The 19,746-nt window shown below is 49.9% G+C and overlaps 2 protein-coding genes across 2 annotated transcripts in view; one reads left to right on the top strand and one right to left on the bottom strand.

The window, feature by feature from the left end:
* The window catches only part of LOC148143825 (sulfhydryl oxidase 1-like), a 76,331-nt gene that overhangs the window by 27,938 nt on the left and 28,647 nt on the right, over nucleotides 1-19,746 (top strand). The window lies entirely within an intron of this gene.
* LOC148143826 (uncharacterized) overlaps nucleotides 723-19,746 on the bottom strand; it is a 19,674-nt gene continuing 650 nt past the window's right edge. The window contains exons 2-3 of the mRNA XM_087975715.1: nucleotides 13,820-15,161; nucleotides 723-2,956 (exon numbers count right to left, since the gene is read on the bottom strand). Of these exons, the coding sequence (XP_087831841.1) occupies nucleotides 1,334-2,956; nucleotides 13,820-15,161 (2,965 nt within the window). The 3' untranslated portion in view covers nucleotides 723-1,333. The remainder of the gene's footprint in view (nucleotides 2,957-13,819; nucleotides 15,162-19,746) is intronic.

Raw genomic sequence — 19,746 nt, 5'->3', positions numbered from 1 at the left:
ATACAGTGTGTTAGGTTTCGTTCGTAGAGGGATTGAGTTCCCGGGAACCGCAATATCACGCTGCAACTATACAAAACGCTAGTGCGGCCACACTTGGAATATTGTGTATAGTTTTGGTCCCCATATTTCAGAAAGGATGTGGGAAGCATTGGAAACGGTGCAGAAGAGATTTACCAGGTTGTTGCCTGGTCTGGAGGGAGGGTCTTATGAGGAAAGGCTGAGAGACTTGGGTCCGTTCTCATTGCAAAGAAGAAGGCTAAGAGGGGATTTGATAGAGACATATAAGATGATCAGAGGATTAGATAGGGTAGACAGTGAAAGAATCTTTCCTAGGATGGTGACATCAGCTTGTATGAGGGGGCATAACTAGAAACTGAAGGGTGATAGATTTAAGACAGATGTCAGAGGCAAGTTCTTTATGCAGAGTGTGGTAAGGGTGTGGAATTCCCTACCTGCTAAGGTAGTCAACTCAGCCACATTGGGGAGATTTAAACAATCCTTAGATAAGCGCATGGTTGATTTTGGGATAGTATAAGGGAACGAGCTGAGAATAGTTCACAGGTCGCGTAACATCGAGGGCGGAAGGGCCTGTTGTGCGCTGTATTGTTCTATGTTCTTTGTTCTATGTTCTAAACTTAGTGCAGGAGGCTGAAAGAAATGAACAGCTTTAAAACAAAAACCTCTTGGAGCTCAAAGCTTTCAATGAGAGTCTGAGCCCGGTGGTAAGTTCAGGTAACCTTTATTGCAACCAAACTTTGTTACAGCTTCAGATCCCCCCAGCAAAAAGGCAGAGAAAAAGCAGTTGCTTTTTGAGCACCTCAAGGTCAAAGTGCACACACCATACCTCCCCTGTCCCACCCCCCTCACTGTCTTTACTATTGGCCAGCACCAAGTTGTCCCTTTGTAATCGAATCCTTGGTACAGCCGTAACCCGGAGGAAGTATTGCCTCACTCAGCAATTTCAACCCATATCCTGTCTCCAAGTAAGTTTCTCCCCGCTCATTTGCCAGGAAGGGGCAGTGTAGTGTCAACCAGACTGCTGTGGGTCTGGAGTCACGTGTAGGCCAGACCGGGTAAAGGATGCAGCTGGAACGACTGAGTGAATCCTTTCCCACAATGGCGGTTCCCTTCCCTAACAAGGGAGAGAGTGAATCAGATGGGGGCTTTCTCCTCCACACCACCCCCTCCCTGAAACGGTCTCATCGTTAGATTCCGAACTCCACATTTCTGACCGAATACCAATTCTGCCATCTGTCGTGGCGGGATTCGAACCCAGGAGTCCCCAGAACCGGGTTGATAGTCCAATCGATAATGGCACTCAGCCGTCACTCCTTCAATCCCCCTGCGATGGCACGTGAACTCGCTGGTGCTCCTGCAGGTGGGAGGAGTAGGTGAAGCCCTTCCCGCACTGAGAGCAGGTGAACGGCCTCTCCCTGGTGTGGATCCATTGATGCCTCAGCAGGGTGGAAGATGTGCTGAAGCCCTTTCCACACTTGGGGCAGCTGAAGGGCCTCTCTCCCGTGTGGACCCGCTGGTGAGTCAGCAGGTGGGACGAATACCTGAAGGCCTTCCTGCACTCGGGGCAGCTGAAGGGCCTCTCCCCCGTGTGGACCCGCCAGTGGGTCAGCAGGTGGGAGGAATGCCTGAAGCCCTTCCCGCACTGAGAGCAGGTGAAGGGCCTCTCCCCCATGTGGACCCGCTGGTGGGTCAGCAGGTGGGAGGAGCAGGTGAAGCCCTTCCTGCACTGAGAGCAACTGAACTGCCTCTCCTCCATGTGGACACGCTGGTGCCTCAGCATGGTGGAGGCCTGTGTAAAGGCCTTCCCACACTCGGGGCAGCTGAAGGGCCTCTCCCCTGTGTGGACCCGCTGGTGCCTCAGCAGGGCGGAGGAGCAGGTGAAGCCCTTCCCGCACTGAGAGCAGGTGAACGGTCTCTCCCCCGTGTGGACATGCTGGTGGGTCAGCAGGGAGGAGGAATTGCTGAAGGCCTTCCCACATTCGGGGCAGCTGAAGGGCCTCTCCCCCGTGTGGACCCGCCGGTGGGTCAGCAGGTGGGAGGAATCGCTGAAGGCCATCCCGCACTGAGAGCAGGTGAACGGCCTCTCCCCCGTGTGGACACGCTGGTGCCTCCGCAGGGAGGAGGAATCGCTGAAGGCCTTCCCACACTTGGGGCAGCTGAAGGGCCTTTCCCCCGTGTGGACCCGCCGGTGGGTCAGCAGGTGGGAGGAATTGCTGAAGGCCTTCCCACACTCTGGGCAGCTGAAGGGCCTCTCCCCCGCGTGGACCCGCTGGTGGCTCCGCAGGTTGGAGGAGCAGGTGAAGCCCTTCCCGCACTGAGAGCAGCTGAACGGCCTCTCCCCCGTATGGACATGCTGGTGGGCCAACAGGGTAGAGGAATTGCTGAAGGCCTTCCCGCACTCGGGGCAGCTGAATGGCCTCTCCCCTGTGTGGACACGCTGGTGCCTCAGCAGGTGGGAGGAATACCTGAAGCCCTTCCCGCACTGAGCGCAAATGAAGGGCCTCTCCTCCGTATGGACCTGCTGGTGGGTCAGCAGGTGGGAGGAGCAGGTGAAGCCCTTCCCACACTGAGAACAGGTGAACGGCCTCTCCCCCGTGTGGACCCGCCGGTGCCTCAGCAGGGTGGAGGAATTGCTGAAGGCCTTCCCACACTCTCGGCAGGTGAAGGGCCTTTCCCCCGTGTGGACACGCTGGTGCCTCAGCAGGGTGGAGGCCTGGGTAAAGGCATTCCCGCATTCTGGGCAGCTGAAGGGCCTCTCCCCCGTGTGGACCCGCTGGTGGGTCAGCAGGGTGGAGGCCTGGGAAAAGGCCTTCCCGCACTCTTGGCAGCTGAAGGGCCTCTCCCCTGTGTGGACCCGCTGGTGGGTCAGCAGGTGGGAGGATGTGCTGAAGGCCTTCCCGCACTCTGGGCAGCTGAAGGGCCTCGTCCCCGTGTGTTTCTGCTGGTGGGCCAACAAGTGGGAGGAATGTCTGAAGGCCTTCCCGCAGTCGGTGCAGGGGAATGGCCTCTCCCCGGTGTGACTGCGCCGATGAGTCTCCAGGGCAGACGGGACACGGAAACCTTTTCCACAGTCGCCACACTTCCACGGTTCTTCTACAGGGCGGGATTCCTCAGGTTTCTCCATGGCCACAGCTTCAGCTGCACACAAACACGTGTAGAGCTCCTCCCTGCCGTGAAATCCCCTTCCCAGGCAGTATAACTGTTTCAGGCTCCACACACAGTGCGCTGCAACAGTGGGGGCTCTCGTCCAGTCCCACTGATGCTGAAAACGTCCTCAAACAGGAACCAAAAAGCGTTGATCCCTCTGACAGAAATCACAGTCAAAAATCGTTGCGGTCCCGATTGATTGTGTGACTGTCAGACATTGGCATCAAAGTGAGGACTGCAGACGCTGGAGAGTCAGTCAAAAAATGTGGCGCTGGAAAAGCACAGCAGGTCAGGCAGCATCTGAGGAGCAGGAGAGTCAATGTTTCGGGCATAAGCCCTTCATCCGTTGATTTTGAAACTTCCCTCTTCAGATTTTCAACTTCTCTGCAAAAGGAGATTACAAAAGTCATCACTATCAGTGCAGGGTAGAAATTCAGAACAAGCAATTCTACTTTCTGTGGAATATTCTTTTGTTGTTCCACAAAATTGAAAGCACCATCCCACTCTCTCTCCCCCTCTGTTCTCACTCCGCTCTAACTAATTCCCCTTAAGGTGCTGATTCAGGATCTTACAGGGGCAGAAAAAGCAAAAACATCAAGACTGACATCTCTTTGAATTTTGGATACCTCCACCTGAAAGTTAATATCTTTCACAACACTGGGATCCTGCTGAGAGTGAGCAGGTCTGATTTTGGGAAGCAAAAAAAAAGTGTCAATTCAGGGTAAACCTGCAACGCAGCTTCTTGAGGAAGGACCAGACACAAAATGGTTATCGACCCCGGGAAGGTGGGAGCAAAATGAGATGTCAAGGCATTAACACCGACACACTTCAGTCAAACTCTTCTGCTCGCAGTCAGGGCAAAACATACTCTGAAAGTCCAGCCTTCACAACCACACTTCTGCTCCCACTGAAGACAATTAGAATCATACAGCACGGAAACAGACCCTTTGACCCAACCTGCCCAGATATCCGAAATTAATCTAGTCACGTTTGCCATCACTTGGCCTCTATATGGGCCGGGTGCTGGCAGCTGGGACTAAATTGGGTTGGCTATCTTGTCAGCAAGGACGGGTTGGACCGAAGGGTCTGTTTCTGTGCTGTACATCTCTGACTCCAGTTGCATTTGCCATCACTTGGCCCTGACCCTTCTGAACCCTTCATATTCAGATGCCCGTCCAGGAGCCTTTTAACCAGCACCCACCACTTCCTCTGGCAGCTCACGCCTTCGTTCAAGCGACTCCACGTTGAAAGCGACTGGTCTGGTGCACCAGATGACATCAGGATAATCTTAGATCGATTCAGATCGCATCGATACTCAGTCAGTGGCTTTCCCGATCAGGATGTTGTACGTGATCAAGCAGGTCAGTGGGTAGGCGATCCGCCACCTCTTAGTTCAAGTATCTCTACGAGAACTCCCTTGCTGGAGGGTCCCTTGGAGACACTTCAACTGGACTTCATTGAGTTGGAGAAATGAGTTGAGTTGCTGTAAATATGTTTTGCTTATTGCTGATGTCTTTTGTAAGTGGATTGAAGCCTAACCTCCTCCTAAGGCTACTGGTGAGACTGTGGTGAAGATTTTGTTTAAGGAAATAATTCCCCGCTTCAGTATACCTGCGTGCATTAGCTCGGACAATGGACCACACTTTGTAGGTAATATTAACGGGGAACTCTGTTCCCAGCTTTGTATTTGTCGGCAACTGCATGGTGCTTATCATCCTCAGGCGGCTGGCATTGTTGAATGTTTTAACCAAACTCAAGACTAAACTTGCCAAATTAATGGCAGAGTCTGGCCTCTCCTGGTTATGCTAATCCCTGTGGCCTTATTTCAGATGCGATCCATATCTGCGGGCAAGACACGACTGTCTCCAGCTGAGAGTCTCTCTGGTCACCGCCTCCATACTCTGGGAACGATTCGACTCCCTTCTGAGTCCACTTCCACCAAATGACCGAAACAATAATTGGTTATGTTCTTCCTCTAACTAGTGTTATGCGTGCCTTTCACTCCCAGGAGCGTGCGGCCTACAGCGATGTTCCCTCACTTTCAGCCTCGTCACGGGTAGAGCCTGGTTCATTGGTGCTCGTCAAGAACTGCTGGAAATGTGTTGCTGGAAAAGCGCAGCAGGTCAGGCAGCATCCAGGGAACAGGAGAATCGACGTTTCGGGCATAAGCCCTTCTTCAGGAATCAAGACCTGGACTGGCAAAGGTCTCCAACCTCGTTGGGGTGGCCCCTTCCAGGTTTTACTTCCCACCCCTACGGCGGTCAAAGTTACTGGGCACTCAGCTTGGGTCCAACTGCACCATTGTAAATAGATTGACCGCACCAATCAAAAGGGGGGAAGTGGAGGAGAGAATCCTGGAATCCCAACAAAAGGAGTGGACCCTGTCCAGTTGGGTTTTTGAATCTTGCTGTTGTTCTCATGTTAATCTTATTGCAGATACTTGAACTAAGAGGAGGGACATGTGGTGGATCGCTTATCTCCTCACCTTTCTGATCACGTATAACATCCTGATGGGGAAAGCCACTAAGTATGGATGCGACCAGGAATGATCAGAGATTATCCACCACCCATGCTGAGGAGATGTCGTCCATTGCACCGGACCAGGCGCCTTAGACGTGTGGAACGTGATGAAGATTGATTATTGCAATGGACTCTTACATCAGAAAGACCAGATGGTCCATCTGGACAGTAGAAATCAGTGGGAGTCACCATGTCGTTACCATGTGTTTTTGATTTTACCTGCAGACGCAAGCCTAGTGAGGATAAAAATGATCAACCGTTATTATGGTAAATATTTTAAGGACGTCCAGGAACACCATCCCATTTTGCAGGTCGGGCCTACTTGAGAAAAGGGAAGCCTGATAGGGGAAACTCCTCAATCCACAAAGAACTTATTTATACAGGCCCACAGAACGCTCTTCACCACAGAGGCAGTAGTATGTTACTCCTCTCTATCGGGAGATGACTTACTTGCCCCGTCCCCAGTCCCCGATTCCATTCCATTCGTCAGACTTCCTACTGCTGACCCTGCGAAGAGAAATATCACTTTCCAATAGCTCTGCTCTGTGTATACAAACAGCTGGTGTAACACCGGCTGGGGTACAGCAGCCTTATGCGGCACATGGACCTGGAACGGAACCCTTCCCTTGCACATTTATAGGCCTTTTCTCTTTTCAGAACCTGATATTGTCACCAAGACCGTGTACAATAGAGCTAAGGGAGAGCCCAATGGGAACAGCATTCTGAGGACCATTGTCTCCCATACAGTGCGAGTGCTCAAGTCACTTGGCCCATTTTTTACAGCGCTCAAGCGACTCCTCTTGCAAAACGTCGACCCTTTACTCCTGTAGACCTGACCAGACCCCCTGCTGTAACATTTCAGTAACCTATTTTGACAAACTCTCCCTAATATACACCAAACCAGACTATTATTTCTTCAGCTAAGGTAAAGCTACCAATTTCCTTGTCCTGGATGGCAAAGATGTCCCTCATAAGGTCACTATCGGAGCCCTTGTTCCCACAACAGGACCTTGTCCTGGCCAGTGGACAAGTCGATGGAACCTCCATCTGAGGAGGATGCAGCGGTCGGTCTCAGCCAACCTTGCTCCAACTGGAAGGATCCCAAGGGACTGGGTGACAATATAGGACACCCGATAGGCTGGGGAATCCAGAGTACCCTGAGGTTGGAAGGATCGGCAGGGGTGACAAGTCAACAGAACCGCAACTCCCTCTTTGAAGGCCTGACCTTTCGAGGAAATAAGACGAAAGAGGCTCTGGAACATAGTAAACTGGGATTATCAGACCTGTGTCTTTACTCTGTGCAGAATCAGTATGCCTTAGACTATATACTTGCCGAGGAGGGTGAGGTCTGCACCATTGTCCAAGATAAATGCACTATGGCCATTCCCGATCTCACTGGCAATATTACTAAGATACAAGAAGAGATCCAGGCATTCCTTGACAGAATGACTGAAGGGACCAGTTGGGGAAACTGCAGATCGGGCTGATGGTACAATTGGCTTATCAATTTAGCTATGTTTGTTTGTCGGTATTGGTATTGTTAGGTATTTAATTGCTCGGCTTATGAGGTCCCTTAGTGATATGGATTTGCCCCAGAAGATGCTGCTTTCGCGATCTGATGGCTCACCCACAGGTGTCGAAGGCGATGATAAATATGACCAGATGAGCTGCGAAGATGGTGGTGCCGCTCTGCAGGATGTTGATGGCTGGACCACCTTGAAGGGCATTTGTTTAGACTAGCCTTCTCTTTCAGTGATCGCGGTGCAATCAAAGGGAGGAATGAGGGTGTGGGCATCTGGGTGATAAAGTCTATAGCCTTAAAACTTATCTTTAAACATTCAGACTAAAATGTAATGCTGAATTATTGAATACATTTACTGCACAAGAAAATAAACAGGCAGGAAGGCTCAGAAAGAGGAGAGAACTTAAAGATAGGGACACCTGGGCTCACCAAGCCATAACAGGATGCTGTGAGGCAATTAAGAACGTTTGCCTCAGCATCAGTGAATCTGTGTGAACAGGACACCAAGTGATAACATTCACAGCCGTTCCCTTGTGAGACCATTTTAGTGCTGAGGCTGTTGAATCCCGTAGAAAATTAACTCTTAGTGCTTATCTGCTATGGATTGAAAAGAATTGCATTTTGGGACTTTATAATGATATTGAGTAGCCATTACTGGTTATTAAATACAAACTCTGTAAAAGGAAATATTGATAAAGCTTTACCTTACTTACTGCAGCCGCGGCTCCAGCGGAGGAAACAGGCCGCGGGCACACTTCCGGCTTCGGGATGGCCACGCCCCCTGGTCCCGCCCCTCCTCGTCCAAGGCGACGCGTAAGCCCCGCCCCTTCCAAACGCAGATCGTAAAACCCGCCCCCAGACTAAACCCCGCCCACCTGGTAAACCCCGCCCACCCAGGTGAGTTTGGAAGCACGAGCTTCTGCAGCGCTGCTCCTTCTGTGGGTAGCTGTGCTGCAGGATCATAAGACACAGAATTAATAGCAAAACATCACAGTGTCATGCAATTGATGCAATATTTGGAACAAACCTGGACCGCTGCTGAGTCCTTCATCTTTTAGAATGGGTTGCAGGTTTCAGTTCATCAATATATAAATTCCAGAACTTTAGATCAGATTCCCTCCAGTGTGGAAACAGGCCCTTCGGGCCAACAAGTCCACACCGACCCGCCGAAGAGCAAAACACCCAGCCCCATTCCCCGTCACCTAACACTACGGGGCAATTTAGCTTGGCCAATTCACCATAATCCGCACGTCTTTGGACTGTGGGAGGATAACCGCGCAGACGTTGGGGGGGGAATTGAACCTGGGGCTCTGGCGCTGTGAGGCAGCAGTGCTAACCACAAAAAAAGGTGACATTTTCTGTTTTTCAGCGGCAGCTGCAACCCAGGAGTGGGGAGTCACTGATTTGAGGTTTTAAATTTGAAGTCAGAGAGCAGAGGTTCCTGGGAGAGGAGGGATGACTTATTTGTATTTCCTTCTTGCTGTATAAGTCAGTGGGTACTGTTGAGGGGGGATAACGACCTACCAGGGGTATGCACTGGGGCCCAGGTCTCTGGCACAGAGCCTGTCCCTGTTGCACCAGAAGGGAAGGAAGGAAACAAGGAGAGTGTTAGTCATTGGGGACTCAATAGTTAGAGGGTCAGATAGAAGGTTTGTTGGGAATGAACAAGACTCGCGGTTAGTGTGTTGCCTCCCAGGTGCCAGGGTGCGTGATGTCTCGGATCGTATCTTGGGGTCCTGAAGGGAGAGGGTTTCCAACCCCAAGTCATGGTCCATATAGGTACCAACAACATAGGTAGAAATGTGAGAAACAGAACTCACTCACAAATCAATCAGCCTGAGACAAAGCCTTGGAAACAAGAACAATTTATTACAGTCTTGCAAGTACTGGACGCTTCTACAATCAAGCAGAAATGCGCACCAAAACAGAGACTGTTAGCTTTCTTATTCAGTTTACAAGTTGCGGATCACGCCTCCCTTTTTCCATCCTAAGCCGATTACCTCACTTGTCAGTTTTTTTCTTATCTGGCCATCCTGCTGTCCTTGTCTGTATTGTTTGTTCCTCGTTTGTTACAGTTTGTTCTTTTATCCAGTTTCTCTTATCATACTATAAGCTTTATTGTGAAATGCCCCTGTTGCTTCTTTTTGTGGTCAACTACAACACTTTAAAGTTATTCCCTAGCTTAAAACTATTTTCTGTAAAAGACCCTCTATATTCATTAAAGTCTTAGCCTTAAGTATGCTACATGGTACAAGAATTCCTCGACCGTTTGTATAATGTTCCCCTTCCCTTCCCCCCACTACACCCCCTCACCCATCAGCAAAAACATTTCTAATCTCCCACAGAAAGAGGGATAGGGATGTAAGGCAGGATTTCAGGGAGCTAGAGTGGAAGCTGAGGGCTAGAACAAACAGAGTGGTTATCTCTAGTTTGTTACCCATGCCACGTGATAGCAATGCAAGGAATAGGGAGAGATATCAGCTGAACACCTGGCTGCAAGGATGGTGCAGGAGGGAGGGTTTCAGGTTTTTGGATAATTGGGGCTCATCCTGGGGAAGGTGGGACTTGTACAAACAGGACAGTCTTCACTTGAACCAGAGGGGTACTAATATCCTGGGTGGGAAATTTGCTGGTGCTATTCGGGTTGGTTTAAACTAGCTCAGCAAGGGGATGGGAACCGGGGGGTGTAGCTGCAATGCACAGGAGGATGAGAGTAGGAAGGACAGGGACAGGATTTCAGGGTCACAGGAATGTGCTGGCAGACAGCGAACTGGTTTGAAGTGTGTCTACTTCAACGCCAGAGTATTCGCAATAAGTTGGTGAGCTTGCAGCATGGATAGGTACCCAGGATTTGGATGTTGTGGCCATTTCGGAGACATGGAGAGAGCAGGGTGAGGAATGGATGTTGCAGGTTCCAGGGTTTTGATCTCTCATTAAGAACAGCCAAAGCGGTAAAAGAGGGAGAGGCGTGGCCTTGTTAGTCAAGGATAGTATAACGGTGGCTGACAGAACTTTTGATGAGAACTCGTCTACTCCAGTAATGTGGGCTGAGGTTAGAAACAGGAGAGGAGAGGTCACACTGCTTGGAGTTTTTTTTACAGGCCTCTGCACAGTTCCAGGGAGGTGGAAGAGAGGATTTGCAAAATTATTCTGGGTAGGAGTGAAAGGAACAGGGTGGTCATTATGGGGGACTTTAACTTCGCCAACATTGACTGGAAATGCTTTCACTCTAGATTCTGGATCAGTGGTGCTGGAAGAGCACAGCAATTCAGGCAGCATCTCTGTGAATTGCTGTGCTCTTCCAGCACCACTGATCCAGAATCTGGTTTCCAGCATCTGCAGTCATTGTTTTTACCTCATGCTTTCACTCTAGTATGTCGTATGGATCAGTTTTTGTCCAGTGTGTGCAAGATGGTTTTCTGACACAACATGTCGAAGGGCCGACAAGGGGGGACGTCACTCTGGATCTGGTGCTTGGTAATGAACCAGGCCAGATGTTTGATTTAGTAGAAGGTGAGCACTTTGGAGAGAGTGACCATAATTCAGTTAGGTTTCATTTAGCGATGTAAAGGGATAGGAACATGCCACAGGTCAAGAGTTATTGATGGGGCAAGGGCAATTATAATGCAATTATGCAAAACTTAGGATGCATAGAATAGGGTAGCAAAATGCAGGGGATGGGAACAATTGAAATGTGGAGCTGGTTTAAGGAACAGATATTGTGTGCCCTTGATAGGTATGTCCCTGTCAGGCAGGAAGTGATAAGGTAAGGGAACCGTGGTTTACAACAGAAATTGCATTTCTTGTTACAAAGAAGAAGGAGGCTTACGTGTTGATGAGGCAAGATGGTTCAGATGAGGTGATGGAGAGTTACAGATCAGCTAGGAAGGATTTAAAGAGAGAGTTAAGAGCAAAGAGAGGACATGAGCAGTCTTTAACACATAAAGGAGAACCCTAAAGCTTTCTATAGGTATGTGAGGAATAAAAGGATGATTAGGGTAGGAATAGGGCCAGTCAAAGATAGAAGTGGGAAGTTGAGTGTGGGCCCTGTGGAGATTGGAGAGGTGTTAATGAATATCTCTCATCTGTCTTCACTCAGGAAAAGGAGAATATTGTAGAGGAGAAGAATGAGGTACGAGATATTAGACTCGAAAGGATCGAGGTTAGTTGCACACAGGTGTTATCAATTCTAGAAGGAGTGAAAGTAGACAAGTGCCCTGAGCCCGATGGGATTTATCCGAGGTTTCTCTGGGAAGCGAGGGAGGAGATAGCAGAGCCTTTGGTTTTGATATTTGAGTTGTTATTGTCTACAGGCTTAGTATCAGAGTGGAGGATTGCTAATGTTGTGCCCTTGTTCAAGAAGGGCAGCAGAGATGACCCAGGTAATTATAGACCACTGAGCCTTACTTCTGTTGAAGGAAAGCTTTTGGAAAGGAATATTAGAGATAGGATTTATAATCATCTTGCAAGCAACAAGTTGATTTCAGATAGTCAACATGGTTTCATCAAGACAGATCGTGTCTCACAAACCTCATTGCATTTTTTGAGGTGACCAGTATGGAAATGAGGGTAGGGCAGTTGACGTGGTGTACATGGACCTCAGTAAAGCCTGTGATAAGGTTCCACATGGCAGGCTGTTGGAGAAATAGCAGAGGCATGGGTTGTTGTGGTTGTGTTCGCCGAGCTGGGAATTTGTGTTGCAAACGTTTTGTCCCCTCTCTAGGTGACATCCTCAGTGCTTGGGAGCCTCCTGTGAAGCGCTTCTGTGATGTTTCCTCCAGCATTTATCGTGATGGTGTCACCGAGACAGGGGACGAAACGTCTGCAACACAAATTCCCAGCTCGGCGAACAGAACCACAACAACGAGCACCCGAGCTACAAATCTTCTCCCAAACTTTGAAGAGACGTGGGATTGAGGGTGATTTAGCAGTTTGGATTAGAAACTAGCTTTCTCAAAGAAGGCAGCGAGTGATGATTTATGGAAAATATTCAGCTTGGTGTCCGGTTACTCGTGGTGTGCCACAAGGATCTGTTTTGGGACCACTGCGGTTTGTCATTTTTATAAATGACTTAGATGCAGGCATAGGTGGATGGATTCGCAGAATTGGACTGAGAGGTGGCAAATGGAGTTAATGCAGCTAAATGTGAGGTGATTCACTTTGGGAAGAATATCAGGAAGGCAGTGATCTTGGAGTCCATGTACATAGATCCCTGAAAGTTGCCACCCAGGTAGATAGTGCTGTGAAGAAGGCATACGGTGTGTTAGGTTTCATTCGTAGAGGGATTGAGTTCCGGAACCGCAACATCATGCTGCAACTATACAAAACACTGGTGCAGTCACATTTGGAATATTGTGTATAGTTCTGGCCCCCATATTTCAGGAAGGATGTGGGAAGCATTGGAAAAGGTGCAGAGGAGATTTATCAGGTTGTTGCCTGGTCTGGAGGGAGGGTCTTATGAGGAAAGGCTGAGAGACTTGGGTATGTTCTCATTGGAAAGAAGAAGGCTAAGGGGGGATTTGAAAGAGACATCTTGGATGATCAGAGGATTAGATAGGGTAGACAGTGAAAGAATTTTTCCTAGGATGGTGAAGTCAGCTTGTATGAGGGGGCATAACTACAAATTGAGGGGTGATAGATTTAAGACAGGTGTCAGAGGCAAGTTCTTTATGCAGAGAGTGGTAAGGGCGTGGAATGCCCTACCTGCTAAGGTAGTCAACTCAGCCACATTAGGGAGATTTAAACAATCCTTAGATAAGCGCATGGATGATTTTGGGATAATGTCAGGGAATGAGCCGAGAATACTTCACAGGTCGGCGCAACATCGAGGGCCAAAGGGCCTGTTGTGCGCTGTATTGTTCTATGTTCTTTGTTCTATGTTCTAAACTTAGTGCAGGAGGCTGAAAGAAATGAGCAGCTTTAAAACAAAAACCTCTTGGAGCTCAAAGCTTTCAATGAGAGTCTGAGCCCGGTGGTAAGTTCAGGTAACCTTTATTGCGACCCAACTTTGTTACAGCTTCAGATCCCCCCAGCAAAAAGGCAGAGAAAAAGCAGTTGCTTTTTGAGCACCTCAAGGTCAAAGCGCACACACGACACCTCCCCTGTCCCACCCCTCTCACTGTCTTTACTATTGGCCAGCACCAAGTTGTCCCTTTGTAATTGGATCATTGGTAAAGCCCTAACCCGGAGGAAGTATTGCCTCACTCAGCAATTTCAACCCATACCCTGTCTCCAAGTAAGTTTCTCCCCGCTCATTTGCCAGGAAGGGGCAGTGTAGTGTCAACCAGACTGCTGTGGGTCTGGAGTCACGTGTAGGCCAGACCGGGTAAAGGATGCAGCTGGAACGACTGAGTGAATCCTTTCCCACAATGGCGGTTCCCTTCCCTAACAAGGGAGAGAGTGAATTAGATGGGGGCTTTCTCCCCCGCACCACCCCCTCCCTGAAACGGTCTCATCGTTAGATTCCGAACTCCACATTTCTGACCGAATACCAATTCTGCCATCTGTCGTGGCGGGATTCGAACCCGGGAGTCCCCGGAACCGGGTTGATCATCCAATCGATAATGGCACTCGGCCGTCACTCCTTCAATCCCCCTGCGATGGCACGTGAACTCCCTGGTGTTTCTGCAGGTTGGAGGAGTAGGTGAAGCCCTTCCCGCACTGAGAGCAAGTGAACGGCCTCTCTCCGGTGTGGATCCGCTGGTGCCTCAGCAGGGTGGAGACCTGGGTAAAGGCCTTCCCGCACTCTGGGCAGCTAAAGGGCCTCTCCCCCGTGTGGACCCGCCGGTGGGTCAGCAGGTGGGAGGAATACCTGAAGCCCTTCCTGCACTGAGAGCAGGTGAATGGCCTCTCCCCTGGGTGGACGCGCTGGTGGGTCAGCAGGGTGGAGGAATTCCTGAAGGCCTTCCCGCACTCGGGGCAGCTGAAGGGCCTCTCCCCCGTGTGGACCCGCTGGTGCCTCAGCAGGGTGGAGACCTGGGTAAAGGCCTTCCCGCACTCTGGGCAGCGAAAGGGCCTCTCCCCTGTGTGGACCCGCTGGTGGGTCTGGAGGTTGAAGGAGCAGGTGAAGCCCTTCCCGCACTGAGAGCAGGTGAACGGCCTCTCTCCCGTGTGGATACGCTGGTGGGTCATCGGGGAGGAGACGTGGGTAAAGGCCTTCTCGCACTGAGAGCAGCTGAAGGGTCTCTCCCCTGTGTGGATCCGCTGGTGGCTCTGCAGGGTGGAGGAGCAGGTGAAGCCCTTCCGGCACCGAGAGCAGGTGAACGGCCCCTCCCCGGTGTGGACATGCTGGTGCCTCAACAGGGCGCAGGAATTGCTGAAGGCCTTCCCGCACTTGGTGCAGCTGAAGGGCCTCTCCCCCGTGTGGATACGCTGGTGGCTCCGCAGATTGGAGGAGCAGGTGAAGCCCTTCCCACACTGAGAGCAGGTGAACGGCATCTCCCCTGTGTGGACATGCCGGTGACTCCGCAGATTGGAGGAGCAGGTGAAGCCCTTCCCACACTGAGAGCAGGTGAACGGCATCTCCCCTGTGTGGACATGCCGGTGACTCCGCAGGGTGGAGGAATCGCTGAAGGCCTTCCCGCATTCAGGGCAACTGAAGGGCCTTTCCCCCGTATGGACACGCTGGTGCCTCAGCAGGGTGGAGGCCTGGGTAAAGGCCTTCCCGCACTCTGGGCAGCTGAAGGACCTCTCTCCCGTGTGGACATGCTGGTGGATCAGCAGGGTGGAGGAATTGCTGAAGGCCTTCCCGCACTCGGGACAGCTGAAAGGCCTTTCCTCCCTGTGGACCCGCTTGTGCCTCAGCAGGGTGGAGGCCTGGGTAAAGGCCTTCCCGCACTCTGGGCAGCTGAAGGGCCTCTCCCCTGTGTGGACCCGCTGGTGGGCCAATAGGTGGGAGGAATGTCTGAAGGCCTTCCCGCAGTTGGTGCAGGGGAATGGCCTCTCCCCGGTGTGACTGCACCGATGAGTCTCCAGGGCAGACAGGACACGGAAGCCTTTCCCACAGTCGCCACACTTCCACGGTTCCTCTACAGGGCGGGATTCCTCAGGTTTCTCCATGGCCACAGCTTCAGCTGTACACAAACACGTGTAGAGCCCCTCCGTGCCGTGAAATCCCCTTTCCAGGCCGTAGAATTGTTTCAGGCTCCACACACAGTGCGCTGCAACAGTGGGGGCTCTCGTCCAGTCCCATTGATGCTGAAAACGTCCTCAAACAGGAACCAAAAAGCGTTGATCCCTCTCACAGAAATCATAGTCAAAAATCGTTGCGGTCCCGATGGATTGTGTAACTGTCAGACATTGACATCAAAGTGAAGACTGAAGACGCTGGAGAGTCAGTCAAAAAATGTGGCGCTAGAAAAGCACAGCAGGTCAGGCAGTATCCGAGGAACAGGAGAGTCAATGTTTCGGGCATGAGCCCTTCATCTGTTGATTTTGAAACTTCAATCTTCAGATTTTCAAATCCTCTGCAAAAAGAGATTACAAAAGTCATCACTTTCAGTGCAGGGTAGAAATTCAGAACAAGCAATTCTACTTTCTGTGGAATATTCTTTTGTTGTTCCATAAAATTGAAAGCACCATCCCACTCTCTCTCCCCCTCTGTTCTCACTCCGCTCTATCTAATTCTCCTGAAGGTGCTGATTCAGGATCTTACAGGGGCAGAAAAAGCAAAAACATCAAGACTGACATCTCTCTGAATTTTGGCTACCTCCACCTGAAAGTTAATATCTTTTACAACACTGGGATCCTGCTGAGAGTGAGCAGGTCTGATTTTGTGAAGCAAAAAAAAAGGTGACAATTCAGGGTAAACCTGCAATGCAGCTTCTTGAGGAAGGACCAGACACAAAATGGTTAATGACCCCGAGAAGGTGAGAGCAAAATGAGACATCAAGGCATTAACACCAATACACTTCAGTCAAACTCTTCTGCTCCCAGTCAGGGCAAATCATGCTCTGAAAGTCCAGCCTTCATAACCACACTTCTGCTTTCACTGAAGACAATTAGAGTCACATAGCACGGAAACAGACCCTTTGGCCCAACCTGCCCAGATATCCTAAATTAATCTAGTCACGTTTGCCATCACTTGGCCTCTATCTGGGCCGGATGCTGACAGCTGGGACTAAATTGGGTTGACTATCTTGTCAGCAAGGACCAAAGGGTCTGTTTCTGTGCTGTACATCTCTATGACTCCAGTTGCATTTGCCATCACTTGGCCCTGACCCATCTGAACCCTTAATATTCAGATGCCCATCCAGGAGCCTTTTAACTTGTCATCGTACCAGCACCCACCACTTCCTCTGGCAGCTCACGCCATCGTTCAAGCGACTCCACGTTGAAAGCGTCTGGTCTGGTGCACCAGATGACATCAGGATAATCTCAGATCGTTCCAGATCGCATCGATACTCAGTCAGTGGCTTTCCCGATCAGGATGTTGTACGTGATCAAACAGGTCAGTGGGTAGGCGATCCGCCACCTCTTAGTTCAAGTATCTCTACGAGAACTCCCTTGCTGGAGGGTCCCTTGGAGACACTTACCATAAGACCATAAGACATAGGAGTGGAAGTAAGGCCATTCGGCCCATCGAGTCCACTCCGCCATTCAATCATGGCTGATGCGCATTTCAGCTCCACTTACCAGCGTTCTCCCCGTAGCCCTTAATTCCTCTAGACAACAAGAATCTATCAATCTCGGCCTTCAACTGGACTTCATTGAGTTGTAGAAATGAGTTGAGTTGCTATAAATGTGTTTTGCTTATTGCTGATGTCTTTTCGAAGTGGATTGAAGCCTACCCTCCTCCTAACGCTACTGCTGAGACTGTGGTGAAGATTTTGTTTAAGGAAATAATTCCCTGCTTCAGTATACCTGCGTGCATTAACTCGGACAATGGACCACACTTTGTAGGTAATATTAACGGAGAACTCTGTTCCCAGCTTTGCATTTGTCAGCAACTGCATGGTGCTTATCATCCTCAGGCGGCCGACCTTGTTGAATGTTTTAACCAAACTCAAGACTAAACTTGCCAAATTAGTGGCAGAGTGTGGCCTCTCCTGGTTATGCTAATCCCTGTGGCCTTATTCCAGATGCGATCCATATCTGCGATCAAGACACAACTGTCTCCAGCTGAGAGTCTCTCTGGTCACCGCCTCCATACCCCTTGGAACGATTCAACTCCCTTCTCAGTCCACTTCCACCACATGACTGAAGCAATGATTAGTTATGTTCTTGCTCTAACTAGTGTTATGCGTGCCTTTTACTCCCAGGAGCGTGCGGCCTACAGCGATGTACCCTCCCTTTCAGCCTCGTCACGGGTAGAGCCTGGTTCATTCGTGCTCGTCAAGAACTGGACTGGCAAAGGTCTCCAACCTTGTTGGGATGGCCCCTTCCAGGTTTTACTTCACACCCCTACCGTGGTCACAGTCACTGGGCGCTCAGCTTGGGTCCAACTGCACCATTGTAGATGGGTTTTGAATTTTGCTGTTGTTGTTCTAATGTTAATCTTATTACAGATACTTGAACTAAGAGGAGGGACATGTGGGGGATCGCTTATCTCCTCACCTTTCTGATCACGTATAACGTCCTGATGGGGAAAGCCACTAAGTATGGATGCGACCAGGAATGATCAGAGATTATCCACCACTGATGCTGAGGAGATGTCGTCCAGTGCACCGGACCAGACGCTTTTGACGTGTGGAACGTGATGAAGATTGATTATTGCAATAGACTCTAACATCAGAAAGACCAGATGGTCCATCTGGACAGTAGAAATCAGTGGGAGTTATCATGTCGTTACCATGTTTTTTTGATTTTACCTGCAGACACAAGCCTAGTGAGGATAAAAATGATCAACCCCGTTATTATGGTAAATATTTTAAGGACGCCGAGGTACACCATCCCATTTTGCAGGACGGGCCGACTCGAGAAAAGAGAAGCCTGATAGGGGAAACTCCTCAATCCACAAACAACTTATTTATACAGGCCCACAGAATGCTCTTCACCCCAGAGGCAGTAATATGTTACTCCTCTCTATCGGGAGATGACTTACTTGCCCCGTCCCCAGTCCGCGATTCCATTCTATTCGTCAGACTTCCGACTGCCGACCCTGCGAAGAGAAATATCACTTTCCAATACCTCGGGTCTGTGTATACAAACAGCTGGTGTAACACTGGCCGGGGTACAGCAGGCCTTATGTGGCACATGGACCTGGAACGGAACCCTTCCCTTGCGCATTTATAGGCCTTTTCTCTTTTCAGAATCTGATACTGTCACCAAGACCATGTACAATAGAGCTAAGGGAGAGCCCAATGGGAACAGCATTCTGAGGACCATTGTCTCCCATACAGTGCGAGTGCTCGAGTCACTTGGCCCATTTTTTACAGCGCTCAAGCAACTCCTCTTGCAAAACGTCGACCCTTTACTCCTGTAGACCTGACCTGACCAGACCCCCTGCTGTAACATTTCAGTAACCTATTTTGACAAACTCTCCCTAATATACACCAAACCAGACTATTATTTCTTCAGCTAAGATAAAGCTACCAATTTCCTGGTCCTGGATGGCAAAGATGTCCCTCATAAGGTCACTATCGGAGCCCTTGTTCCCACAACAGTACCTTGTCCTGGCCAGTGGACAAGTCGATGGAACCTCCATCTGAGGAGGATGCAGCGGTCGGTCTCAGCCAACCTTGCTCCAACTGGAAGGATCCCAAGGGACTGGGTGACAATACAGGACACCCGATAGGCTGGGGAATCCAGAGTACCCTGGGGTTGGAAGGATCGGCAGGGGTGACAAGTCAACAGAACCGCAACTCCCTCTTTGAAGGCCTGACCTTTCGAGGAAATAAGACTAAAGAGGCTCTGAAACCGAGTAAACTGGGATGATCAGACCTGTGTCTTTACTCTGTACAGAATTGGTATGCCTTAGACTATGTACTCCCCCAGGAGGGTGAGGTCTGCACCATTGTCCAAGATAAATGCACTATGGGCATTCCCAATCTCACTGGCAATATTACTAAGATACAAGCAGAGATCCAGGCATTCCTTGACAGAATGACTGAAGGGACTAGTTGGGGAAACTGCAGATCGGGCTCATGGTACAATTGGCTTATCAATTTAGCTATGTCTGTTTGTCAGTATTGGTATTGTTAGGTGTTTAATTGCTAGGCTTATGAGGTCCCTTAGTGATATAGATTTGCCCCAGAAGATGCTCCTTTTGCAATCCGATGGCTCACCCACACGTGTCGAAGGCGATGATAAATATGACCAGATGAGCTGCGAAGATGGTGGTGCCGCTCTGCAGGATGTTGATGGCTGGACCACCTTGAAGGGCATTCGTTTGGACTAGCCTTCTCTTTCAGTGATCGCGGTGCAATTAAAGGGAGGAATAGGGTGTGGACATCTGGGTGAGAAAGTCTACAGCCTTAAAACTTGTCTTTAAATATTCAGACTAAAATGTAATGCTGAATTATTGAATACATTTACTGCACTAGAAAATAAACAGGCCGGAAGGCTCAGAAAGAGGAGAGAACTTAAAGATAGGGACACCT

This window comes from Chiloscyllium plagiosum, unplaced genomic scaffold (genome assembly GCF_037043375.1).
Source record: "Chiloscyllium plagiosum isolate Xiang-an unplaced genomic scaffold, Cpla_swu_hap1 HiC_scaffold_27, whole genome shotgun sequence".
NCBI lineage: Eukaryota > Metazoa > Chordata > Chondrichthyes > Orectolobiformes > Hemiscylliidae > Chiloscyllium > Chiloscyllium plagiosum.
The sequence above is the reverse complement of the archived record's forward strand: the minus strand, read 5'-3'. Positions and strand labels throughout refer to the sequence as shown.